At 41.1% G+C, this 27,735-nt stretch overlaps 1 protein-coding gene across 15 annotated transcripts in view; it reads left to right on the top strand.

Moving 5' to 3' along the window:
* The window catches only part of LRRIQ3 (leucine rich repeats and IQ motif containing 3), a 100,229-nt gene that overhangs the window by 10,894 nt on the left and 61,600 nt on the right, over positions 1–27,735 (top strand). For 7 of the 15 annotated variants that reach the window (XM_075936246.1, XM_075936242.1, XM_075936245.1 and 4 more), the window contains 3 exons: positions 2,887–3,184; positions 5,484–5,807; positions 12,091–12,224. In XM_075936246.1, coding sequence (XP_075792361.1) covers positions 2,924–3,184; positions 5,484–5,807; positions 12,091–12,224 — 719 coding nt within the window. In that variant the 5' untranslated portion in view covers positions 2,887–2,923. The other 8 variants (XM_075936249.1, XM_075936252.1, XM_075936248.1 and 5 more) reach the window with 3 other exon arrangements.

The following is a 27,735-nucleotide window of genomic DNA, read 5'->3' as shown; positions in this document are numbered from 1 at the left end:
CAATATCTAAATCGTTGATGAAGATATTGAACAGAGCTGGTCCCAAAACAGACCCCTGTGGAACCCCACTTTTTATACCTTTCTAGCAGGATTGTGAACCATTAATAACTACTCTCTGAGTACGGTTATCCAGCCAGTTATGCACCCACCTTATAGTAGCCCCATCTAAGTTGTATTTACCTAGTTTATTGATAGGAATATCATGTGAGACCGTATCAAACGTCTTACTAAAGTCTAGGTATACAACATCCACCGCTTCTGCCTTATCCACAAGACTCGTTATCCTATCAAAGAAAGCTATCAGATTGGTTTGACATGATTTGTTCTTTACAAATCCATGCTGGCTGTTCCCTATCACGTTGCCACTTTCCAAGTGTTTACAGATGATTTCCTTAATTACTTGCTCTATTATTTTCCCTGGCACAGAAGTTAAACTAACTGGTCTGTAGTTTCCTGAGTTGCTCTTATTTCTCTTTTTATGAACATTATATCTTTGTTCAAAAGTATGTTGTATAAAATGGATTAAAAACACATCCCAGATAGTGATACACATTTTTAGATTTTAAGTAAAAAGATAGTAAAAAGTGCCTCTTGTAACAGTGTTGTACCCTCATCAAAAAGATTGCAAATTTTCATGTATTGTATTCTCTGCAGATGGAATGGTTCCTTTAAGAGAAAATTCCCATCCTTCTGAAGACTGATTTACAGTGCTGTTTAATACTTTATTAAAGATTCTCATTGACTCAACCCTTGCCTCCCTCACATACACCTCTGCCACAGATACTTCATTTAATTTGTATATATTAAATAAAGGTTGAGCGTATAGCAGTGTCTATTGTAACTAGTATGCTGTATTCTCAACAGAGGCATAGTTTTCACAGTGATTAAAAATGTATGATAATTTACAAGAAATTTAGAAAATTGCAGAAGACATAAAACTAATGAAAGATTTATTGGTAATATGATTTCTGTTTAATTGAAATATTTTAATCTGTAATTAGCTCCCTAATATTGGAGTAAAATGTTGCTGTACTAAATTTTTTATTTTTAATATTGTGGCATTATTTGACTTTGATAATTTATAAGTAACCAAAGTTTAAAAATGCTGACGTCAACTGCTCTTTGCAATTATTTTTTTATTTAAAAGGGGGGGGGGTATCTTTTGGATAAGATGTAAACCAAAATTGTTAACCATTTGTGATTAAGGAATTCAGAGAAGGTTTTTTGTTTTAAGAGTAGGCCAGTTAGCACTAGTGTCCACAGTGTAACTCAGGAAGTTACATTTTACCATCATATTTTTCCATGCAGTTTCAATGGCTTATGGTATTCTTTGTTTTTATTATGTTGTGCTACTTTGCATTGTTAAACATTGCCTCGCTTCCAAGGTAGCTGCATTTTAGCTGATTAATTCATCCTTAAAATCCAGAGGCAGGATCAACTAATAAATATCTCAGTACATTTATGCATGTACAATTCATTGACTGCTTGGTTAAGTAATTACAAAATATAAATGGTGAAGAATCAATCTTAGTTTCCAAAAGCACAGCTTAGGTTCCTTTGGAATAAAACATGCTATATGGCTGTGTCTACACTGGGCCACTTATTCCGGAAAATCAGCTGCTTTTCCGGAATAAGCTGCGAGCTGTCTACACTGGCCCTTGAATTTCCGGAAAAGCAACGATGCTCTACTGTACAAAATCAGCCACTATTCCGGAAAAACTATTCTGCTCCCGCTCGGGCATAAGTCCTTATTCTGGAACACTGTTCCGGAAAAGGGCCAGTGTAGACAGCCCAGTAGTCTTTTCCGGAAAAAAGCCCCGATCGCGAAAATGGCGATCGGGGCTCTTTTCTGGAAAAGCGCGTCTACTTTGGCCACAGACGCTTTTCCGGAAAAAGGGCTTTTCTGGAAAAGCAGCCTGCTAATGTAGACGCTCCTTTTCCGGAAAAACTGAAAACGGAATAGTATTCCGTTTTAAGCATTTCCGGAAATTCATGCCAGTGTAGACACAGCCTATATGAATTAAGGATGTAAGTGACTAGTCAAGAAGTCTACTGCTTGATAAGCCTGAGGCTAAATCGGGTAGTTAAGTCAATTACTCACATTTCCCCTCCCACCCCTTGCTGCATCTCTATCAGATGCAGCAAGGGGGGAAGCAGGAGCCAGTGCTGGGGGGAGCCAGCTTAAAAGCTGGTTCTGCCCAGCTTCATCTCTGAGGTGCTGCTTGCCTCCCCTCCCATGCTGTTGCCTCTAGGCAGCAGTGTGGGATGCAGGGTAGAGGAGGCTTACGAAAAGCTGCCACTGTACAGTGGATGGGCTGACTGCAAACACAGGCTGCTCCAGCAGCGGCTTCTGTCCACAGGGCATTCCAGATCCCTGCTGGGACCCAAAGTGGGCAAGGGCTGCTGGACCCAGTGCGAGCTGGGCCTGAGCAAACCCGGCTCAGTCCCAGTTCGCCCCAGTTAGTGCCGGATACAGGACCTACCCCCACTGCAGCTCTGTTTGCATGCCTTGCTCCTACTAAGTTTAAACTGCAGAGCTGCAGTGGGGATAGCTCCTGGACCCAGCACGAGCCAGGATAGAGTGCCTTCTCTCATTGACTAATTGTGTAGACAATACAAATTATATCGACTACATGATTAGCCAATTACCCGCCTCTTAACATGCTTAATATGAATAACATGCACTTGTACTGTTTCATTCACTTTTATGTTTTTAAATTAGTCCCATAAGAGTTTTTTCCCCATTGATGCATAATGTTTTACAATATGGCTTGATCTATAATGAATAGTTGGATATTTGTTCGCGGTATTTGAAGGATTTTTTTTTAAAGTTGAATAAATGTAACACATTATATAGCCCTTTTTTATATTATTATTTTTTTTAAGATCTCTTGGGCATGAGCCACAAAGCGTATAACCAGCCATGAAGGAATTAACTGAACATCTTGTCTCTACTTCTGAAAATCTGTTACTTGAATATGGACAAACTACCAATCAAACCCACGATAAGAAACTGAAAGATCTTGTTATAGTTCAGTTAAATGGGCTATATTTAAAGAACGTGAAACATGTGCAATACTGTGTTTTGCTTAAAGTATGCATTTTGTCTAATAATTATATTACAAATATTGATGCACTTCAGTGTTGTACTCATTTAGTTAAGTTGGATCTCCATGGAAATCAGGTAAACAGTTGTTTTGAAGATATGCAAAACAGAATAGTTCAGTGACGTAAATTAATCTGTAAACTTGTGTGTTTTCATAATATTTCTTAGAAGCAATTAGGTTTTAAATGCAGACGTTAATGGCATTATTTGTTCATAGCAGTTTCTCTCTGATTTAATATTTTAAATCTGCTATGAAAATCTCTATTCAGGAACAGTTGGTAAAATCTTGGATGCAGTGGAGATAATTAGTTTTGCTATTGACTCAAGTGGGCCCAGGATTTTACCTTATGTCTACCTTTTTTCTATGCCCTGGTCTACACAAGGGCTTTATTTTGAAATAACTCCCATTGGTCGAATTTATAAGCGGCGCATCCTCGCTACCAAGCCTGTTATTTTGAAATAAGGAGCCGCTTATTTTGAAATCTGTACTCCTGCTTTTCTTGGGGAACAATGCTAATTTTGAAATAGTTATTTCAAAATAGCCTTAGTGCGGATGCTCTGGTGCTGCTATTTCGAAATAACTATTCCCCAGAGTAATTTGAATGAATTACTCCTCAGTACTTCCTAGGGCTCTAAGTCGAGATAGTATGTCCACGTTAACAGAGCCTACCTTGGACTAATTTCAAGGCTTTCCCTGAGTGTGAGCATGCTATTTCAATTTTGTAAATCAGGAGTTAAGTCAAATTTAATAATTTCAAAATAGTTTCTAACTGCAGGACATGCCTTAAAAATGCACCTATTACAAGGGGGTTCTCATTCTTTCTGGAGCCTCTATAGCTAACGTCTTAAGCAATAATAGTAATAATTCCACACATTTGCATAACATTTAAAAAGGTCTGTCAAGATGATACAAATACAGAATTTGGTGGGTTGAAGAGTGATAGCATGTAATAGAGTTTTCCCCAATTTTCCATTCATCTTCTAATACATAGATGTTAACAGTGGAAGAGACCTACTCCATTTAGGGCATATCTAAACTGGAATTAGACACCTAGCTGGCTCATGCCAGCTGACTCTTGTTGCAGAGATGTTTTATTATGGTGTAGGTGTTCCAGCTGAGGCTGTCAACTGAGTTCTGGCCTTCTTCCACCTGGCAGGCTCCTAGAGATCTTGCTTCAGCCCAAACCGGGACTTCTACCTGGCAATTAAATGGCCTCACAACCTGAGACCTGTGAATCTGAATCAGGTAGCATGTGCTAAACTGTGGGTTTTTAATTGCAGTGTAGACATACCTTTAATTTTCTCACATCTTTAAATGATTGTTCCTTCTTCTATGTTAACAAGCTATTCTAAGTCTTGTTTTAAATGATTGAAACAGTAGGGATTTCACTACTTCCTTAGGGAGTCAGTTCTACATTATTATGCAACTTTTTTGTTTATATTAGGTCAATATCTTCCTTTTATGGGTCTGTTCCATTAATACTCTTAAAATATAATAGATTAGAACTGGGGTTTTTTTGGGAGGGAGGGGTAAGTGAATAGAAAAATCTATCCTCCTAGTGTTGAAAAAAGTATCATCTACTGGGAATAAAGCCTTTGGCATGTGGCATTGGAAATGTCACTGGAAATGGATTTTCAATTCATGGAGCAAAAGTTTTCAACAACATTTGACCTTTTGATCTTTTTTGTGAGCTGGAGATATGAGAGAAGCCACAAACAGAAAGATGCTGAAAAACAAAACAGAAGAAGCAAATCCAATATTGCTACCTATTGTGGTTTGTGTGAGATTGTGGCTTTATACATATGTAAACTGATTACACTAAAAAGTGATTAGCTCCAAAATTTTTCATCTTCTTACATTGTTAATAGCTAACAGCCATGATGCCCTGGAAGGCTTACATATTTAGTGACATTCTGGTCACCAAGGGTGCCATTTTGGATGTGTAGAAGGGACAGCAGTCATGTGTTCCAGGATGTGGCTAGCTTTTCATCCTGTTCCCTGAATGCTAAGGTAGTGAGGGGACAGTACTTATATTCTGTTCATGCCTCTCACCTGCCTGGTAAAGGGAGCTCACCAGCCAGGTGTGAGAGGCATGCACGGAATTCAAGCAGTTTCTCCTCACTCCCTTAGCGTCTGGGGAATGGGATGAAAAGCAAGGTGCATCCTGGAGCACACAACTGCAGCCCCTTCTATCCTCCCAAAATGGTGTCCTTGTTGGTCAAATCATAAAGTAGCTTTAATTCTGAATAAAAATTAGGGTTACATATAGCCCTGGTGTAGTCAATGGAGTTGCAGCTACTTTGGTCATTGTGGCATTTTATAATGCAGGATTTAATAAATTATACACTTCAAGTTTCATTTTTATCATTATTTCAGATTCAGAGTCTTCCTGGCCCTGTGTTTTGGGAAGGCATGAAGGAATTAAATCTACTCTATCTTCATGACAATGGAATTGGAAAACTGGATATTGTGCGTTCGTTATCTTTCTGTCCCAATCTGATAGGCCTTACCTTGTTTGATACTCCACTAAGCCTAAGAAAAGCATATAGGCATATTGTTGTTAACAGCATTTTCTCGCTCAAAGCACTGGATTACTATGTAATTTCTGATGAGGAAATTGTTGAGAATTGGAAACTCCCTGCAAAATATAAATCATTTAGCCCAAGCCTCTTCCTTGATTTTTGCCCTGCTCCTAGAAAGGTAAGCAATTATGTTACAACAATTATTATTATATATTAATACAATATTGATGTAGTTTTCTTTGAATGTGTTGCACTGATTATTATACAGTTTATGATAACTATGTTAAAACTGTTCCACATTTTTTGGTTAGCATAAAGCAGGGTGGGGAACTTCAGGCCCAGGGGCTCAATGTGGCCCCCAGCTTGCCTGGATCAGGCCCCCGAGGCTCAGATACTGCCCTCCCTGCATTGGGGAGCTTGCATTAGTACTCCAGCCCCCTGCTGCCCCACTGCAGGGCCGGAGCACAGAAAATCTACTAAAATGGGTCCCCCTAAGCTCTGATTGGCAAGGGGAATGTGGAGATTGTCTATCTCCTCAATTGGGATCCATGTCAGTGGGGGATGGTTTTTTTTACTTTCATTTGTGTGTGGCCCCTGACTGGTTTTCCTATGGATCAGTGGCCCTCAACCCAAAAAAGGTTCCCAACACGTGGCATAAAGCACGTATATTAAAACAGTTATATTTAATAAAAATCTTAATCTATATAGTACACAACCATTGGTTTGCCATTGTATTCCTATCTTCTTACTGACCAGGACCGCCTCTGTCCCGAGCCTCCCACCCCTCAAGTGCCCTTTAGGGAGTGCAGGGGGTTGAAGCTCCCCCTGAATTTGTATGGGAACATTCCTGGCTGTTCTCCTTCATCAAAGAGCAAGGGGGAAATGAACAGTTTCTGCATTCCTCACTCTGACTGAGGTACACAGGGGCAGAGGAACCTGGACCTGTCCCAGGTAGGAGGACAAGCATCTCTCCCCCAGCTGTGCCCACTGGAGCTGCAGTGACCATGGAGAGGTGCTTCTCACCTAGCCCAAAGCTGCTGCAGTGAGAGAGGTGGGGTTGTACAAGTTGTACCTTCCTGGTCCAGCACCGTCGGGACCTAACTGGTCCTGAATGAGAAAATTTGCTGGACCGGGAAAGTTTCCCCTGACACTGGCCCTGAGCCAGCCAAACCACTGCCTATGGCTCCCTCTATCCTCTCCTCAGCCAGGCTGTCTGCCCTGCTGCTGCCAGTCCTTTGGTCCTTTCCCCAGGCTGCAATGGATGGCTGGGGTCCTCCAGCCCCGATCTTATTCTCCGGCCCCAAGCTCCCAGTGGCGGCTGGGCTTCTCCAGCTCCCAGCCCTGCTCTTCCACGGGTGGCTAAAGTTCCCTAGTCCCACACTACTGCGGGCCTCTGGGGTTCTTAGGCCTCAGCTCCAGCACTGCTGTGGGGTTGTGGCCCTGCTGCCCCTGACCAGGCGGCTAGCCCTTCTGCCATTATGCTTCTGGACCACAGATGTTGCCAGACCAGAGTACCGGTTTTCAGATGTGCAACCTGTAGTCCTCTTCTCTCCTCCTCCCCCCCGGGGAAGCCTGCACACTGAACCCCTCAGCCCCACCCCAGAACAACAATTCAGATGAAGCATGTACATTTTCATTTTATTTTGCAAAAAACAAAAATTGAGTTAAGGACCTGAGCAACACCGGTTAAATCTTCTAGTGCTTTGATTAAAAAAACCCAAAACATTAATATGTGTCATACAATATATGAACACTTGAAATAGGTTCCATCCTACCCCATAAGTACCAGGTTTGTGAGGCATCTTCCAGCTACCTGCCCTTAGCATAAAATAGACTTGTCTGTGCCAGCTGTAGATCAGCTTCCTGAATCCACCAGACTTTGGCAGCACAAGTACTAACTCTAGGCCTTCCTCTTTCTGTACAAGTAAAGACTGGTACATACCAACTACCCCCAAATATTTGGTTCATTATCTATAGTGTTCATTGAACATTTACAGAATTACTGGGAAAAGTACACACCAGCTTATAAGATTCAACACTTTGCTTAACACCACAGCACTTAAATCAGCAGTGTGCAACCCTGTGGCTCATGGACCCACCTGTGGCCCATCGTGGTTCTATGAGTGGCCCGTGAGGCATTTTATTTATCATGGCCCATGTGCAGGGTTTCCAGATTCCACTGGTTTCCATGTGCAGTTTTTTTCCTAACGGTATTACTAAAGTGAGATGCATGTAAAACGAGCATGTGAAGTGAGATGTGTGCTGATTGCATGCAACACTGACTGTAAGAACTGTGTACTCTGTATCCTATCAAAGTGCTACTATAGTTCAATTGGCTCACCTGACATATTAGGAATGCAAGCGCATTGGGAGACCATCTTGGTTACAATAATCTTGTGGCCCATTCAGATGGAGGCCATCACTGACTTAAATATATCTCTAGTGAAAGCAATAAATTTATAATTAAAGAATAGAGATTCAGGTAATAGTAAGTAAGAGTATTGGAAACAAATAATTCTATGTAAATCAAAATCAGACTATCTAACAATATGAATGGAGATTGCCTAGCTCCTAGAACTGGAAGGAGCCTTGAAAGGTCATTGAGTCCAGTCCCCTGCCTTCATAGCAGAGCCAAGTATCATCCCTCACAGATTTTTGCCCCAGATGGTCTTCTCAAGGATTGAGCTCACAACCCTGGGTTTAGCAGGCCAATGCTCAAACCGGTGAGCTATCTCTCCCCCTGAAAGACTGAACTCATCCAAAATTTTAATATTTCAAACACTGATTGAGAATTCTTTTGCATGAACAAAACACTGTTCCTTTTTCCTTCTCAGCTGAAGGGTGCCATGGAGTCTTTAATAAAATTCTCTTTCCCCATTGTACTTTTCTTCCTCTTATAAAGAACTTCAGAGAGATCTTGCCCTCCTTAATTTGCATTCAGTACAGAGTGGTGATAGATGACCCATTGTGAATGAGAAAATACTTGATTTACACATAAACAGGTTAAATGGATAGATATAATCTGACAGAAAACAACATGTTTTTTTCACTTTTGCTGGTGAAATAACTTAATTCAAAGTTTAAGAATATATTTTCAGTATGTATGCATACATTCTTAAGAGTACTGTCAGGAGGCAGGTGGACTACCCCACCAGAAGTCCAACAGTCCACGCCCCGCTTGACGTCCCACTGGACCAACCCTCTCTGTGTGCTCCCTGCTACCCATGCCATCGGCAGTCTGACAACATACTGTCCTGGAATCGTCCGCTTCCCGGGCCCTCCCTCACTCCAAGCCCCGACCCAGAGCCCTAAGGATTGGGACGGAGTCTCAGTTCTGGTTGGTGGGGGTTCCAATCCGTAACACACCAACCCCCCCCCCCCCCGGGTAATTACCCTGCCCTGGGTCGCTTCCTACCTTCCTTGCGTCTGTTGCGGTTCAGGGTCGCCCCTCCACTCTCCTCTCAGCGACCTCATCTCCTGGTGGCACCGCCTCTCTTAAATGTCCCACCGCCGGTGTGTCCAACGTGAAGGGGAGGAGGGGACACATCAACGTCCTTGGCCACTCCCCCTCTCCTATTCCCTGCTGCCTCTGGCCTGGGCTGACATTGCCGGCCACCCCGGGCATGCACAGTCTTGGCAGAGGCCAGAGCGCCCGCATCTTCCCCTGCCCCTCGGGTCCCACCGGGCTCTGGCGCGGGGTGCAGGGCAACCTCTTTCGGCCCCCCAGCCACGGCGGATAAGGCGGAGCACTGCTGGGGCTGGCGCAGGGCAGCCACTTCTCCCCAGCACGCCGGGGATGATGCTGCCGAAGTGCGGGGCGGTGGAGTGGCCCCGTCACAAGTACCTTTACGTACATTTCACAATGATACTGATATCCAGTATAAACCAGCTTTCATTTGACGCCTCCTATGGCAGTGTGGGGAACAAGAATATAAGTACCAGAATCAGGATATTCCAGCAGCCCCTCTGCATTCACTTGTCAGTTGGCATTATGAGGTTGTTGGGTTACTCTGGTTAAAACTTGATATATATATTTAAGAAAACCTTTCAGTAGCAGCACATAGGACATTAAGCATTAATTTGCCAAACACTACTTTTAAACGTACAGTGGCCTTTGATAGCTTTGGATAATAACTGCACCATGTCAGAAACTCATTCATCCAAGCTAATGTCTTCTTAAATTGATAACTAATGTTTTGTAAATGAGTTTTAATTTTATTGAACCATATGCCATTGAAATAAATCTGCTGCTTTATACAGACAATTTCCAGAGACTGTCTATAATCAATTACTCATCTTTCTCTCTGTAGTGTGTATCATAGTTTAAAAGGATAGTTCTTTGACATTCTTACTGGAAAAGTAATTGAAAAATTGTGTTACAAAAATTTGTCATTCTTGGAATACCACAACACTGACATCACAAAATAAATCTCAGATGCAGAAATGTAATAATCCTGTATTATATGATGCAAAAACTTCAATATCATTTACCAATAGAGCAATCTGCTGTATCACAAAAAAGAAAAGAAAATATCTTAATATATTAAGCAGCAGGGCTGCAAAAACCCTTTCTCTGAACAACCTTGAACTGGGGTTGATTTAAGATTCTTATCTGAATCCAAATATTATAGTTTGTTCTCATACACTGCTGCTATGGAGCATGCACACACCTCTCATTTTGTGAAAATAGGTATTGAGATAGTGCATCAGACCATTAGACCATGTAGTTTAGTATTCTCTTTTTCTGACAACAGCCAGTAATAGATGGTGCCTGGATATTTCTTCCTAGCCTCCATCAATTAGAGATGGATTTTTGCAATAGAAGACAAACATATTAAACGCAACTAGAAGCATGAATATTTTCATTACACTACACTAGAAACGAGTTGTAACTTTGAGCTGAGTTGATAAGAGATATGCATAACTCCTATTAAAATAAAATAGATCTAGTTTTCCTACCATTTTTTTGTCAAAAATAAAGTTTAGAACTTTAAAGAAAATTTATATACTGTATGCTATTAAAGTGGTTTTTGAAAACACACGCTTTGCCCTAAGAAGAAAGGACTTGAGAGGTATTTTTGGTGCCTGTAAATCCTGTGTTTCTCAAGTTCCAATAGTCCAAAGGTGACTAAATATATTTGAATAATGACAATCTGAGAAATTTAAAAGTATTAATATAACTTGAGAAAAAGCATTCAGTAAACATAGACATTAGGAAAACTCCCCTAAATAATGTTATTTTCCCTTTCTCTTTGTGGGAGTATTTTAATGGAAACTGTATCTTACTGAAGATGGTAAGAAAGGGTTATAATGACAAAAGATTTGTGCAGTTAACTTAATAGATTCTTGGGATGGTTTACAGTAGAAAAATTAACCTTTCAAACCCCAAACTACTAAAAGGGGTGAGACCACTTGGTTTTATTGGTACTATACACATAGTAATAGCTGGAGTATTGGGCTTTAAATTAGGAACCAACTCTATTTTTGAGGCAGGGTAGACACTGAAAATATTATCTCCTATCATATTTTCCAAATGATGCTAGGATATTATAACAAAGCCATGTATTTTTATATTGAAATGTGATTGAAACCCAATCATATAAGGCATCTTTTGATGTAAGAGAACTCTTCTAAGCATATCAAAATGTACTATGTATAATTCTACTCTACCTATGGTAGACAACCACCTCTATTAAACAACCAATTTTGTCAGTCCATTTGAGTAACTGCTGAAGATATCTTTGACTTGATTAACATTTTCTGAATTTTAATGTTTGTAACTGCTGCAGGCTGTTTAAAATAGCACCCTGTATTTTAGTCCAGCTCTGTGTAGTTTTAGGCATAAACAAGTCAGTAGATAGACCTGGTAGCTTAGAAGACACAATATTTTGTGAAAAATGAAAAATATATTTGTTCATTTTAGGCTTAATGTAACACTATAGAAAAGTGAGCTATGTCTTCTTTTATATTACTTTTTATTGTATTTTATAATCAAACTGTATTCTCATTTTCATAATTCCTTATAATCTGTTCAGTTATTCAGATGTTATAAGAAAGAAAACAGTATTTTTAATTGTACTACTGTAACAATAATAATATAATAGTCCAGGGTTATTTTTATGTTCAGAGTGCTAAATGGCTTTTTTGTAACTTAAAATGAATGAAATTTCTACAACGGGCAGAATAGTCTCACTGACAGCTGTTTATTTTATATGGGACGTTGGGTACTGACTCAGCTTTGGGTTATAAATGATTTCTCAGCTCTGTTTCAATAAAATTGATAGTCTTATTCTGCTTGTTTTAAAAAAATTTTAAGCAAAAGGCCTTGCTCTTCTCTTTCAATCTTTAGATATTAAAGGAAAATTAAAATAATAATTTTAAATACATTGTTTCAAATTATTTATTAGAGAAGTTTAGATTTTAAGGCATGATATTCAACATTTTCAATTGAATTCATTCAGGAAGCAATCGTTGAGGAGAATATAAATGTGGTCAAAGACATCATTTCAAAAATCAATCACATTCTAGCTCATCATTCACCAGTTGTGATTGTTCAAAGATGGATAAGGGGATATTTGACTAGAAAAAGACTTGGGTAGGTACATTTTAAAAAAAATTTCAAGATGGAAATGGAGATTTTTTTATGCTGAAGAATATATATATTTTAGAGTGTGTCTTCTATGAGACAGTCTGTCTGAGTCTGTTTGTTCAAGAACTCCTCCTAAACCATAAGAGATAGGATCACCAAATTTGGTATGCAACTTCCTCTTACCCTAAGTTAAACCAAGGTTAGGGTTTGGTTGTACCCGGAAAATAGGACTTTCTGGGAATGGGACTATTTTCCATACATGGAAAGGGAGAGGGCAGAGAGAGGAAGAATGCAAAAGTGAAATGCACATAGAGGAGGGATGGCTCCCCCAACAGCTGGCAGGCTGTGGTGGGGCAATGGAGCGGGCGACGCCCCTGGAGCCAGGACCCACCCAGACAGCCTGCCGGCTATGGGGTGGGGCGTTGGAGAAGGCAGCAGCTTCCAGAGCATTTTCCCCTCAGACAGACTGTAGGTAAGGCACCTAGGGGATCCGCTGGCAGAGGAGCACTGCTCCATACCCTGGGAGGAGTCGCCACTGGAGCAGCACCACCCTTGCCACCATGGGTGGCCCTGGTAAGCCCCTCCCCATCTCCCAGCCCCCTGTCCTCAGCCCCCTGCCCTGTGTCCTGTACTTCCCACCTGCCTTGGCTTCTGTACCCGTCTACCTGCCCTGAGTCCCCCACCCCCTGCCTTGAGCCCTCCCACATCTCCCAATCCTCTGCCCTAAGCCACTAACCCCCTGCCTCTCCTTACCCCAAACCCTCACTCCAGTCTTCATTTTCCTTCATTTTTAAAAAAATACAATAATTGAAATAAAGCATGTGCATTTTTATTTTATTTAAATAAAAACTTAGTCCAATTAAAGACCCGAGCAATGGTGGATACATGTGCTAGTAAGTACATATTTAGAAAATTTATATAATACGTAGCACAGTTGCAATCACTTTATGCAACAGATTCATATTTAAGGACAATCAAGGTATATTCAGGAATGATATACCTGTGGGCATTCCAGAAATAGAAACATTCTGTGTGCTTGCAACGTATACTTGAAGAAATCGTTCAACCAAATTCTACTGTGTTGCTTGATGGCTAGAGTGCAGAGACTCTGAGTGTGTCTTTAGTTTAGTAGATAGCAATCAACTAAATGTCAGAAAGCAGAGCTGCTATAAGTAGTGTTTTCACACTGCAAATAAAGTTTCTAGTGCATTATTTATTTCGATTCTATGTTCATTTTATCTTAATCTCTATATATCTTAGAAGTTGATTGCATTTTCCTGTAAAGATGTGAAAGAAGTTAATTTTCATATAGAGTTGTCCATATATCACAGCTATACAACACTGCCAATCAATAATAATGATAATAAGGACAAGATGTTTGGTACTTACATTGTAGAATGTTCGCTTGGATGATTGCACCCAAAATAAGTACATCAGGGCATTTGTCATTATGCAAGTGAGCCAGACTAATGCTGAAAGCATTCACAGCATTTATTCACAATTGCTCATTTTTACTATCTGCTGAAATGATCTGCTCTGAAATCACTCTCACAATCTGACTCTACGCCTGCTCTGCATCTAGAATGGTTGGAAATTGCAGTCTAATATGGAAGCAGTTCATAGAGCAAATAATGCCCACCATGCATGTGTTTTTGGAAAATGGTCAAAGAAAGTGTAAAACATGAAGCACTAAAGCAGCAAAAGTCTTTATATTTTAAATTTGATTGTAACATGTGGGTGTTATCTGCATTATGAAAGAACAAATTGTTTTGATTTAACAACTTGGTTTTTAAAATTTTTGCTGAATCCAGTATCCCACAGAGGGTGCATCTACACTGAACCCTTAGCTTGAAATAAGCTCTGCAATTTGAACTACACAAATTACGTGCTTATTTTGAGTTAATTTTGAAATAGCTTATTCTGAAATTTTGCGCTGTCCACACAACACCAAATTTTGGAATAGAGGACTATTCTGAAATATCCCTTAATCCTCTTGGAATGAGGTTTACAGGGATGTAAGAATAGTGCACTCATTATTTCAAAAGCTATCTCAAAATAACGGTGTGACGGACCGGGCCGTGTCTGGGCACAGCTGAGGGCGCCCGCTCAGGGCGAATTGCTCAAATCCGGGGCTCCTTACAGCCCCCAGACTGGTGACCTCTCCAAACAGGCCACAAACCAGTCCCACAGAGCGCTTCAGCAACCTGCCTGAAGCCTCCCGAGCAAAACCCCTCCGACACCCCAGCAATATCCGTGCCCCAGATGGCCCCAGACCTCATACACAGGTGGGGGGGTCCTAGCACCCAATCCCACCTACCCCGAACAAGTACTGTCCGGTTCCAGGAAACCAGCCACAGATCTCTGGCCAATTTATCCTTTGGACCTTACCCACAAATCACGCTGGGCCAATCCTTTAGCATCTAACAACTAAAGGTTTATTAAAACAAGAAAGAAAAGCATGAGAGTAAGGTTATTAAAGTACAGTACGTTACATGCACCGAATCTCCCAGTTCTCGATGCAGGCTCTAGCAGAGATGTTGCAGCTGCTGGTTTAAAAGTTCTTATTGCACATCCTAAGATCAGAATGGGTCCACAGGTCTTTCGGGCCCTTCAATCCCTGCAATGATGCCTCTGGGATGAAGTGCTGAGCTGAAGACAAAATGGCATCGACCACATGGCCTCTTTATACCTCCTTCCTGGCCTCTTCTTGTATGCAGCAGGTCACCTGGTCAGAGGCCAATCTCTGTGTTTCCTGCTGGCTGCTCTCAGGTGACAGCCCCATTCTTTGGGTGTGTCCTTGGCCCATCAAGTGCCATTGTCCTACAGGGCCTGGCTAATCAGCCTGTCCATAGCAATGCTTAACCACATTCAGAGAAATATTCAGCTTCCACACAGATTACAGATTCCTACCTACCCACACAGACATTATACACTCACATAAATAGCGTACATAAGATCAGCAAACAATAAGCTTCCATTCAATACCCCACATGGCTCCCTTTTATACCAATTTCTGGGGCCAACACCCCCACCTAGGGGTGCAGCAGCGATCTGGCTGCTTCCCTCCAATTCGGTAGTGTGACAAATGGGTGTGCTGTCAAGATGCGTAAAATGCTATTTCAGCATACTCAAAGTATCCCAAAATAGCACTGCTGACTAGCGGCACCCTTATGGAAGGACATGTCTCCTTGATGTGGGTCTGAAAGAGAGAGAAATCCTCCAGTGTTCCAGAAGTATGAAAGGTTTTGATCATAAAGGAAGAGCTCCTGCATTGTTTCTTGCATTTTATCCCACACACACACTTGCAAAAATCTTAGATCCCTCAAATCTTGCAAGAGAGAGATTCCCTCATCCTACAACCATCCCCCCACCAAACCCTACAATGTTAATTTTGTTAATACGCCCACTCACCCACACGGAATTCACACACAATTTTTAACACTAAAGAAATTAAACAAATCTTGCTTAAACCACATAAAAATACTTGTATAACTCCTCTTATAATAGACATCAAATCTTTTTCTATTCTCGCTTACCTTTAAGTATTAAACCTTTAGTTAAATAAAGGGAAATCTTGCTGTACATTCCTGAAATTCTATTTATGACAAACTGATGAAAGATTTAGTGTTGTCCCCCAAATTACCACAATCTGTGGGTCCCCTCCCCCCAGTCTTGCTTGCAACAAAGTACATTTTATGTGCCTCTGCTTTTGTGGAAGCAGGTCATGTGGGACCTGCGGGATCCCAGTTTTACTGCAGGGCTCTAACCCAGAATTCTTTTTGAGGAGAGTTTGCTAGGTGCAAATATGTAGGGATTTGACAGGAGATGGTAGAGTAGAGTGGATCATTTGAAACTTGATAATATAGCTCCACTGCAACCTTCACTGAAGACCAGTAACACATCAATTTAGGAGTTAGTTTAGACCAAAAACTAGCACAGTGCAGAGTCACGTCACTGGATTTTTTTTCTAATGATAGATTTGGGCTGTGAGGAGGACTCGTCTCCACTTCCACCTCCTTCCTGTTATTTTGGCATTAAGTATTTATGAAAATATGTTAAAACCAAATTTAAAAATAAAGGAAAAGTGCACAGATCAACCATCAAATGGCAATCAATATGACTAAGTCATCTATCTACATGCTGTCTAAAAGTGAAGAGGAACAAGCATTTGAGAGAGACAAAAGATGAAGTTCTTCGTCAAGTAATGTCTCTGATGTTCAACTGGAGGTGTCAGTCTCATCTCGGTGCTGCAGATTGGAGTCTTCAACAGCAGTAGTCAGCTGGACCGCATGTGCGGTCAGCATCTCGCGATGCACCATTTCTTTCATGAACGCAGTCCGGCTCCCACCAGTTCCTTCTGTGCCACCCTCGGTCGCAGATGGAGCGAGCTCTTCTCCTCAACTATTGATCATGAAATTAAGAGTTCTGTTAGTTAGTTAGTTTACTATTTCTGTACAGAGTTTATAGTTCATAGCATAGTGGTTAGTTAGTTTATAGTTACTCATTTAAAAAAAAAACCGTTTGCAGCTTTCGCTGCTTTTCTGGGGAGGGAGGCGGGGGAAGAAAGAGAAACAAGAAGAAAAGACTGAGGTTACACAGATTGAGGTGAACTCCTGATAGTTTCCCTCCTACAATGCTGGCTTCTCCAAGTTTTAAAAAATGTGACACATGTTGCTAGGCCATTCCAGAGTCAGACGGACACTCAGCATGTATCAGATGCCTTGGAGAAGCCTATGTGCCTCAGAAGTGCCCACATTGTTCAAACTCATGGCTAGAGATCGTCGAGATAGGGAGATGCGATTACGCATATTCCTGATTGATAAAGCGCTGTGGCCTGCAGACTCTGCTTCACCCACGGCTCCTTCAGAGCACCCTAAGGCTCAAAAGCACAGAGATTCTTCCCCCACTATGGGGTCTGTATAAAAAAAGTGCACTTCTCTGGCATGTTCCTTGCCACAGGTACCAGTTAGCAGGATCAGTACTGCGGATAAGCCCTGCTTTGCCACATCCTAGGGCACTCTCAGACCTGAAGAGCTGGCACCGAGCACTGTTAGTGCTGACAACAGGAAAGGATTCCGAGCAACCAGCGCCAAAGGCATTGTCAGCACCGGCATCCGCACCGGCAAAGGCGTCGGCGCTACAACCCATGGCACTGACACCACCGGCCATGCCGGCATGAGTATCTTGCCCTTCCCTGGCACCGGATGCACCGAATACACATTCGGAACTGAGAAAGGCATGGACCATATAGCCCTAGCCCTTCACCAACCTTCTCACTGGTGCCGTCCCCTTCACCACTGGCACCAAGGTTACCGCTACTACATCACAGGTCCCCCTCGCCTCTACCACCTACACCGGGACGCACATTCCACTGCACCATTCAGCAGAAGCATATGTTTCTTTCACCTCCTCTTTCATCGAGAGGCTCGATGACGATTCACCACTCTCCAATTACATCAGGCTGTGATATGAGCTGGGAGGAACACGGAAACACATATTCTTCTAGATAGTCATCACAGAGACATCTGTGCCATGACCTCTATAGGTAATATTATGACCGACCATACTGGTTATACGACTGACATCAGTACTGCTCTTCCTCAAGACACTGGTTCTTTGTTGCTACAGATCCAGGAGTCCACACCACGAACCATCCCCTTTGCTTACTCCTGCACAACACAGCCCACGTCATGTACCTTACTCCCCACCACACCACTTTGGAACTGGAGGAAGGTCAGCTATCTGAACCAGAGGAGCAACAGCTGGATACATCACCCACAGACTACTACTCCTCTTCACCAGATGAGGCTGTCATCCCTGGGGATAAATCTCCCCTGGACGACCTCAAACAGTTTCAAGAACTGTTTAAAAGAGTGGCCGCAAGCCAGGAGGTCCAGTTAACAGAAGTCCAGAGGAAATAATATAGTCTCCTTAAAAATATGCAACCGTCCCAGCATACAAAAAAAGCACTGCCAAATAGATGAAGCAATTATGGAGTCCACTGAGGAAATCTGGCAGACCCCGGCTTCTACACCCTTTGCAAACAAAAGGGCTGACAAAAAATATTTCATTCCGACCAAGGGTCAGAGTTTTTGTTCTCATACCCACAACCAAATTCTCTGGTCGTGGATGCAGCCCAGCATAGGTCAAAAACTCCACAATATAAGAATGTTGCAGTGGAGGAAAACAGCTAATATATGGACCTTTTTGACAGGAAGATATATTTTTCTTTGACTACGCATCGTCAGCTACGTGGCATTCATGTCGTAGCATGACATTGGCAACTATACTAAGCTCATGGCACTAATGGAACATCTGCCAGATGCTAAAAGGTCCATTTTAAAATCCATCGTCTAGGAGGGATACACCTTCACCACAACTGGGCTGCAAATCACATTGGATATGGCAGACACGGCAGCTTGTTCCACAGCCATTATTTATGAGGAGGTCTTCATGCTAACAAACTGCAGGAGTTCCACAGGAGCTCCAGACTAAGGTGGAGGACCTCCCATTCGATAAACAAAAGCTGTTTACTAATAAAACAGATGACGTCCTCCACTCGAGCAAGGACTTGAGAACCACTCTCCAAACCCTAGTGATATACATGCCCCCCATTCCACTGCAAGAGATACACGCTGTTCCAAAGATGTTACGACTTCTTGCAACCAAGATACCATCAATGTCCATTCGATCAGCACCAATGAATGAGGCAAAGACTCCAAAAGAGGCATGCCCAAAACAACTGCGCTTCCGCTCAGCCTGCTAACAAGCAGAATGTTTGACCACCTGGTCGAGGGTTTGCAAACCCTCTGCACCAGGCACCAACCCAATCCTGCAGTTGCCATTTTCCATCATCGGCTCAAACTCTTTTACCAAAATTGGGCCAGCATCACCACTGTCCGTTGGGTTCTCAAGATCATTTCAAGAGGTTACACCATCCCATTCACATCAATACCGCCAACCTCCCCACCTTCCCCATCCCTCTTCAGGGACCCTTCTCATGAGTACCAGTTACAACAAGAAGTCCATCACCTCCTTACCATTGGAGCAGTGGAAAAGGTACCGTGCGAGTTCAGAGGCAGAGGCTTCTGTTCCAATTACTTCCCAGAAAAAAATGGGAGGCTGGAAACCTATACTCGATCTTCAAAAACTCAACCGTTACCTGCAAAAGCAGCATTTCAAAATGGTGACTCTTGTGACCATAATTCCAGCACTAGACCACAGGGATTGGTTTGCAGCCCTCGACCTTCAGGATGAATATTTGCATGTGATGATCCATCCTGCCCACAGAAGGTTTCTCTGTTTCATGGTTGAGGAAGACCGCCTCCAATATCGAGTTCTACGCTTTGGACTCTCTTTAGCACCCAGAGTCTTGTTCAAAACACTTGTGGTGGTAGCTGCACACCTCTGCCGGCGAGGTGTGGTAATCTTCCCCTATCTCGATGACCACCTTATGAAAGGTCCAGCCAAAGCCGAAACCTCCCACATGGATGTGATGGAGAGAGAGACATTCAAGACTTTAGGTCTGATTATAAATGACCAGAAATCAACACTAGAGCCAACTTAAAATCTAGAATTCATAGGAGCACGTTTGGACTCCATGACAATGAGAGCCTTACTTAAACAGAGGTACCAAGCTATACAAGATCTGATGGCTGTACTTACCTTTAGCCCTCTGGTTTCTGTCCTCATGTGCCTACATCTCATGGGCCACATGGCAGCCACAACCTATGTGTTCCACCATACAAGACTGCATTTTTGGTGCCTAAAACAGTTGCTGGAGTCAGTGTATGTTCCCACAAGGGACCACGTCAGCAAACGAGTCACTCCAACATCTGCTGTGATATCTTCCCTGGAGTGGTGGACCAGACCACACAACCAACTTGCAGAAGTTCCATTTCATCAGCCTTAGCTATCCGCTCAGATCACAATGGACTCCTCTCTGGTTGACTGGGGTGCTCATATGAATGGTCTGTCCATTCAAAGACGATGGACACCACGGGAGGCAGCCCTTCATATCAACATTCTGGAACTCAGGGCGGTTGTCAATGCCTGCAAACATTTCAGAGCACATATTTCCGGTACCATGACCAGAATTCACACTGACATCACCACGATGTACTATATCAACCACCGCGGAGGGTCCCGATCCCTTTCCCTTTGCACAGAGGCCTTTGAAACTGTTGTATCCGCAACAAGATTACATGCGTAGCTTTATACTTACCAGGAACCAGCAACACCACAGTGGGTGCATTAAGCAGACAATTCGCTCAAGGCCACGAATGGGAGATCTGGGAAGATGTTCTCCTATACATCTTCACCTCTGGGGTTTTCCACAAATAGATCTGTTTGCTTCCCTCAAAAACTCAAAATATCGACAGGGCTGGGATTGGCAGAAATTCTCTGGGCGATGCTTTCCTTCTCAGTTGGACAGGTCCACTCCTCTATCCCTTCCCCCCTACCACGCTCATTCCCAGGGTCCTAGAAAAAATCAAAAGGGACAGAGCCAAAGTAATTCTTGTAGAGCCATCGTGGACTTGCCAGTCATGGTTTTCCTTTCTTTATCAAATGTCTCTTCTGCCACCTTATCCCCTCCCCACCCTACCTGAACTACTGACCCAGACCCGCAGGATCCTTCTCCACCCATGGTTTCATGCTCTCCACTTTACAGCATGGCTCCTCACTGGTTCTCTGATGCCGAGAACCTCTGCTCCTGTCAGGTCAAAGAAATCCTAATACATAGCAGGAGGGACACAACAAGAACAACCATCACGCATAAGTGGTGCAGATTTGTCTCCTGGTGCACTAACAAACACATGGACCCACACATGGTGCCTCTGAACAAAATCCTTGAATATATCCTGTCCTTACCCCACTTTGCATTAGCTATAGCATCACTAAAAGTGCACTTGGTGGCCATTACTGCCTTCCAACAGCCTGTGGATGGCATGTCCATATTCTCGCACCCTACCACCAAGCACTTCCTCAAAGAGTTAACTAACCTCAACCCTCCCCACAGGCCTCCACCATCTCCATGAGACTTGGATCTAGTCCTGGACACCTTCACTAAACCTCCCTTCAAGCCATTGGTGACAGTACCTCTTCCAATGATTACAATAAAGGTTATTTTTCTACTGGCAATTACTTCGGCCTGTAGGGCCAGCGAACTGACAGCTCTGATGGCAGTACCACCATACCCTGTTTTTAACACACACAGTATAATACTACACCCCCACCCAACCTTCATCCCTAAGGTCTATTCCCAGTTTCATATTAACAAACCCATCGTTCTTCCGGTATTTTTCCCTAAGCCTCATACATCTGTTCAAGAGACACTACTGCATACCCTCGATGTTTGAAGAGCACTAGCCTTTTACATTTAGAAGACTCAGGAATTTAGGAAGTCCCACTGTCTTCTGGGGTATCTAGCGGATTGCTCCAAGGGACACATCCTCTCAACACATCTCGAACCTCATAGTTTCCTGCATTGAGAGATGTTACACTATCCGCAACAAACCACTTCCGACAACACTTAGGGCTCATTCTACCAGAACCATATCGACATCCATAGCATCCCTGAAAGGAGTTCCTTTTTCGAACATTTGCCGTTCAGCCACATGGTCTTCTAATGCCACCTTTATGAAGCATTATGCCATACTACATTGGGCCACAGATTCAGCGGTGGACTCTGCGGTACTTTCCACGGCCATTGGACCATGAATCTGAGAGCCCTGCTGTCCAAGGGCTCTTGACCACTGCTACAAAGTCACCTACAGTGGAGCACCCACAGGGACATCACTCGAAAAAGAAGAGGAAGTTACTCATCTTGTGCAGTAATGATGGTTCTTCAAGATCTGTGTTCCCATGGATGCTCCACTACACGCCCTCCTCCCCGTCTTGGAGTCTTTCTCTCAGTAATTGTTTGTTTCAGATACTTAGGAGGATGAGAGGAACTGGCAGGAGCTGGATTGCGTGCACTAGAGGAAGGGCACGAACGTCACGAAACACTGACCACGCATGACTACTGCTGTTGAAGACTCTGATCTGTGGCACCAGGATGAGCCAACACCTACAGTGGAGCACCCACAGGGGGACACATCTCGAAGAACCATTGTTACTGCACAAAGTGAGTAACTTCCTCTTATGGTATAAGGGAAATAATTTACTATATAATTTATTTTTTTAATCAACTGTTTTTTTCAAAAGTACTTTAAGATGCTTTGCAAAAAAGAAAACAAAATAACTACACGTTAAAGTACTATTGGCTCACTTCTGTCCCCCCGCCCCATTCCAGTTCATTTATTATAAAGCAATATGCCATTAAAAAAATCCTCACCAAACAAATGAAAAATCCTGAGCAGTTACATGAAACTTACACTGTTCCCTAAAGGTTAACAACTTGGGTTCAGTCTGTCTCAGTGAAGCATTGATTTTGAGAATTAAAAACTATTTATAAAATGCCCTGCTGTCTCTTCTAAATCACTTTAGAGCTACTACAGCATCCCAGTGATCACAGTTTTAGTAATATCATGGAGATAAAGAGACCCCTGGGCTGCCAGGATCCACATAAATTGTGACTTTACATGTGAAAACTAACACCTGAAATTCTACCAAGAAATTAATTGGAAGCCAGCACAGCTCACTCTTGTATTCTGTGAATACATGGGCATTGGTATTCTTCATGAGCCTAAGTTTCCAAATACTAAAAAGTTCAAGTCACTGATATATAGAAAACTTTTCCCCAACTACTTTCGATTTCAGAAGAAGTTGACAAAGTTGTTTTAGGCATATTTCAACATGTATTTTGATAAATTTGAATGAGTAGTTATAGGCTGTTAAAGATTCCCTAGCTAAAAAGCTTTCATTAGTATGACCTGGAGAATTCAGAGTTATAAGAAGACCATGGAGTCTTTAGTCTTGAATCAGTGAATTTACAATATCCATTGGTGTTTGCAATGGTATTTTTAAATTCCTGAGTTAAAGAACTGTAGATGTTGTCTTTTTCATTGTTTCCTTTAGAAAAGTGAAATAAAATGGGAAAAAAAGTAATAGTGCATAGTTGAAGTTGATATATTCAAGTTAGGAATTTCCAAAAACTAAACTTGTTTCTGTAACATTATCTCAGCTATACTGCACATATGCAGTGTTTTCTATTCACATTTCATTTGTTAAATATAATTTAACATATTTTTATTAATTTATACTAATATTTACAGCATGTACAACAAGGCAGAGTTAATATTTTGGGAGCACTGTATATGCTGTATATTCTGAATTTTGATATGTTTTTTCAAGGTTTATGTATTGTGTCAGGAGAAAGGGAAAGAAGTTGCTAACAAAAATGTTTTAATTCCCACTGCTTTTACTTTAGCTCTACAATAAGTAATAAAGGGGTTGTCTGTAGCATGGAGAAGTACTACACAGAAATCAAAATATTCATACAGAAATTTGGTATGTTTAATTTAAATACCAGTAGCTCAATCTTTTTGTCTGTGGATACCAAGGAAGGAAGTTAGGACAGTTCTGTCTATAAGCTAAATAAAAATAAGTAAATTTTAAAACAAAACTATTGGTACACTAAATAACTCCATTCCCCATCCCTTCTAATTTAAAATTACAAATTTTAAAATATAAACACACACACACAAACCTTATTTTAAAATGGTATTCAAAGTTGGCTGGCTTCTTCAAGTGGAAAAATTTCTCTGTTTCACTAGAGTTTTCTGACAAAAGGACATGTCAGCAATACTGAAGTAAATAACTTTCTTTGACATGGGAACGTCAGAATTTTCACAGGTGTTTCTTTGACACTGTTTGTTATTTTTTAATGTTATTTATTTAGACAAATTAAAGTTTATTAATTTAGAACCTTAGATTTAGGGTATACAGACAATAAAATACCAAATTTAAAATCAACCAAACTGAAATACATAAAAACACAAGAACTTTCTCCAAGAATCAGTTACATGGGTTAAGAATGCCCCCCATCAACATATGAAAATAAAATAACAATGATTAGAAATTAATTGATTCATTTAGATTATAAGGGAACCTTTCCTTCACATAGTTTTTCTTGGTTTTGCTGCTGAGACAAATAGGTTGACAGCCCACGTAGCCAAAACATTTTCATTATATAGTGAGTATTCTAGTTTTTGAGTTGGTGCAAGAAAAAGCTTCTCAGACAAGTTATGGAGGCTACAAGAAAGTGGATAATCTGCTAAATCTTCAACTTTGTCAGACCTACATGGGCCAAGATGATTTTGTCTCTCAGGGTACGTCTAGACTACAGGCTTTTGTTGATAGAGGCTTTGTCAACAGAGGCTTTGTTGACAGACACTGTCGACAAAGAGCGTCTAGACTACATCCAGTTCTGTTGACAAAGCAAGCCGCTTTGTCGACATGAGAGTGTAGATGCAAAGGACAGTGTAGAGGCAATAATGCCTTCTGTTGACAGAACTCTATCGACAAAAGGCGTTATTCCTCATAGAATGAAGTTTACCACCATCGACAAAACTGATGAGTTCGGTTATGTCGACAGACCTCAGCGGTGGTGTAGATGCAGGTATAGTTTTGTCGACATAAGTCCACTTTTGTCGACAAAACCCTGTAGTCTAGACACACTCTCAGTTCCAGCATAACTTCTTTCTAAATAGGCCAACTGCACAGCTATAGAACGAAGACCTGTAAAGGCCCCCAGACAACTATACTGCTATTCAAAATAGCCTAATATTTCTCATAATTCTGAATATTCTTTAGAGGGCATTTTTTATTTTATTGGTCATTGACATATTCAAATGTGTGTAAATGTCTTCTAACTTAATTATAGATTTCACATGCATGCACACAGTCCTAGTCAAGTCAAGTTCTGGGGATCCAAGGAATGGGCTTGCAAAAAGCAGAAAAAATCTAAAGTTTATAAATTGTTAAGTTGTTCCTCCAGATGAGCCTGTGAGTGCTATAAAGGTATTGAACTTTGAACAAAGTCATAACTTCCTTTACCTGTACGTAAAGTAAACAGCTGAGCTCTAAGTAGAAAGCCCAGTCATTCCTCTTAAATATTTGTTTTGCACAAACTTTTAGCAGTTAAAATATCTTAAGCCTCAGTGTTCTTAACCATATAATATTTGTGTACTGACTTCACTGACTTGTTAACAATCTCAGAAAACACTCTGTGGGCTTTTCCTGAGTCATTAAGGTCCAAAAGCTGGTTCTCCCAAGCTCACAAATAATTGAATATACGTTTCTCTCTGATTTTAGACTTGTATTCCACTTAATTTGGCTTCAGTTTACAGCTTCTAAATCAGAAGTGAGGTATCATTTACCTTAGGATAAAGTGGTGAAAGAGCAGAAATGCACCCACATAGCAGTTAATGATCACTATCTGGTTTAAAAACTAATATAATGTTTGAGAAACAAGATCATTTAAAATTCAACTGCAATATTATCAACCACACTGCTCACTCTACAAGAGGTGCACGTGAATCATCATTGACTCTTAATAATTCAAAAAATCCATCCAAAATCTATTTAAAATGAAAAGAAATGTACATTGTGAGATATATCTCATCCTTTCCATAGAGAAGAGGAAAAACAAAGAACATCCAATTTACTAAGATGGAAGAAAACATTAAAAAAATTCTGCTGATGAAACTTTTCCAGAAGCAGGTTAACTGAGAGATTCAAACTTTGCTGACAGTCTTCTTATAAAAAGAGGAAACCAAAGAGAACAAATAAACACATAGGACTAATATAATAGATTAATCTTATATAATAATATTGTTGGCCTGAAAACATGGAATGTCAGGTGTAAACTTGCTTGTAATTACATTTAATTTAGTAGAAATCAGAAGATTAGACTGCTTATAGATCTATACCTTTTGTACTCTAAAAAGAGTCAATGCCTAGTAAGTAAAATGACTTATTCTTTGAAAGCCAAGTTTATTGGATAAAACAAAATCAAATCACAATAAATACTTCCTAAATTCCAAATTCTGGGATTTATTTTAAGTTCACTAGTATTCACTGATAGATTTATTACAATCCAATTTGGGTCCATTTAATCAACCCACCTCTCTTTCTAGGGCCTCATTATAAGCCTATATACAAGGTTTGGTAGAAAAATTCTTGTATCTTCACTTAAAGGAAATAATGATAAAAGTTAAGTACATTTATTCTTATGATCCCTGATAATATGAGACAATATCCAGTAACTTTTTTTACTCACAGAGCAATTAATAGTTGTGGGAAGTCTGAAAAGTAACCTCTCCCCTTGATTTATCAAAGCTATTCAGTGACCACTGTAGTGAAGAACCACGTGTTAATTGATGTAAGCTCTGCTCTCAGAAGAAAAGTTGACAGATTTCCCTGTTTCTTGACCAAAATTTGGATTATTGTTGAAGAGCTGAATATGAGCCTGGGACTTAGGAAACTTAGAATTTTATTCCAGAGTTTACCATTAATTTGCTTTGAGACTTTGGACAGGTTATTTAAACATACTATGCTCCAGTTTTCTTCTCCATTTGTGAAATGGGGATAATACCCACCTTTTTAAAGCACCATGAGATCTATGTATGAAAGTGCAGAGTATTATTATTAAAAGAAAATTCTGCCTTCAATTACATCCATGAGATTACAAAGGATTTTGGTGATGATATAACAGATTGGGACACAGAGATCCCCTTGTAATTGTTACTTGATGGGCTGATTATAGCATTGAGCCCACTGCCTGCCCTCTGGGGTGCCCCACTGCCTTGTCCTGCTACGCCAGAAGATCTGGTCCCCCCCCCCAAAGGCACAGAATTGGGGTTACAGCTCACAACAGAGCAACACAGATACTTACAGCAGCTCAGCTCTCTAACAGCTCAGTCATGGGGACTTGACACAACACTCAGGTGCACAGTTCCAATGGGATCAAAACTCCAGATAAATCTGTCCTATCTGCATAAAGTTTTAAATAGAGCAAACTAATAAATTTGCCCCCTTTATCAATGAAAGAAAGATAACACTGCTGTTTCTACCATCCCCCCTAGGTAACAATTATTTACACTGGGTTTGTTAATAAACAAAATTGTGTTAAATCTAAAAAGTATGGATTTAAGTGTTTGCAAGTGACAACAGATAGATCAAAGTAAGTTACTAAGCAAAATAAAACAAAGCACGCCAGCTAAGTTTAATATTCTAAGAAACTAGCTTTATGCAATTCCTCACACTAATAGTAGTTTTAATCATCTTTCTCACAAAGTAGGCAGCCTCCTAATTTGGGTCTGATTTCTCCCCCATTCAGTCATAATTGTTTCCATTAGTCATCTTGATGATAAACAGGAGGTGCCTGGGTGTCATAAATTCTGGTTGTCTCGTTCCGGCCTATTAATAGATTTTCCCAAAGTAGGAGGAGTCATTTATCTTTAGCTTCAACCTTCCCCTTCTCCCCTGCCAAGGAAAAGTACTACATTCAAAATAGGTTCCAGAATCAGGTGACTTAGCCACATATCTTTGTAGGACCAACCATAGTCCGGGC

The sequence above is a fragment of the Pelodiscus sinensis genome, chromosome 9 (assembly GCF_049634645.1).
Source record: "Pelodiscus sinensis isolate JC-2024 chromosome 9, ASM4963464v1, whole genome shotgun sequence".
Taxonomy (NCBI): domain Eukaryota; kingdom Metazoa; phylum Chordata; order Testudines; family Trionychidae; genus Pelodiscus; species Pelodiscus sinensis.
Note: the sequence above shows the minus strand (reverse complement) of the source record. Positions and strands in the feature narration are given on the sequence as shown.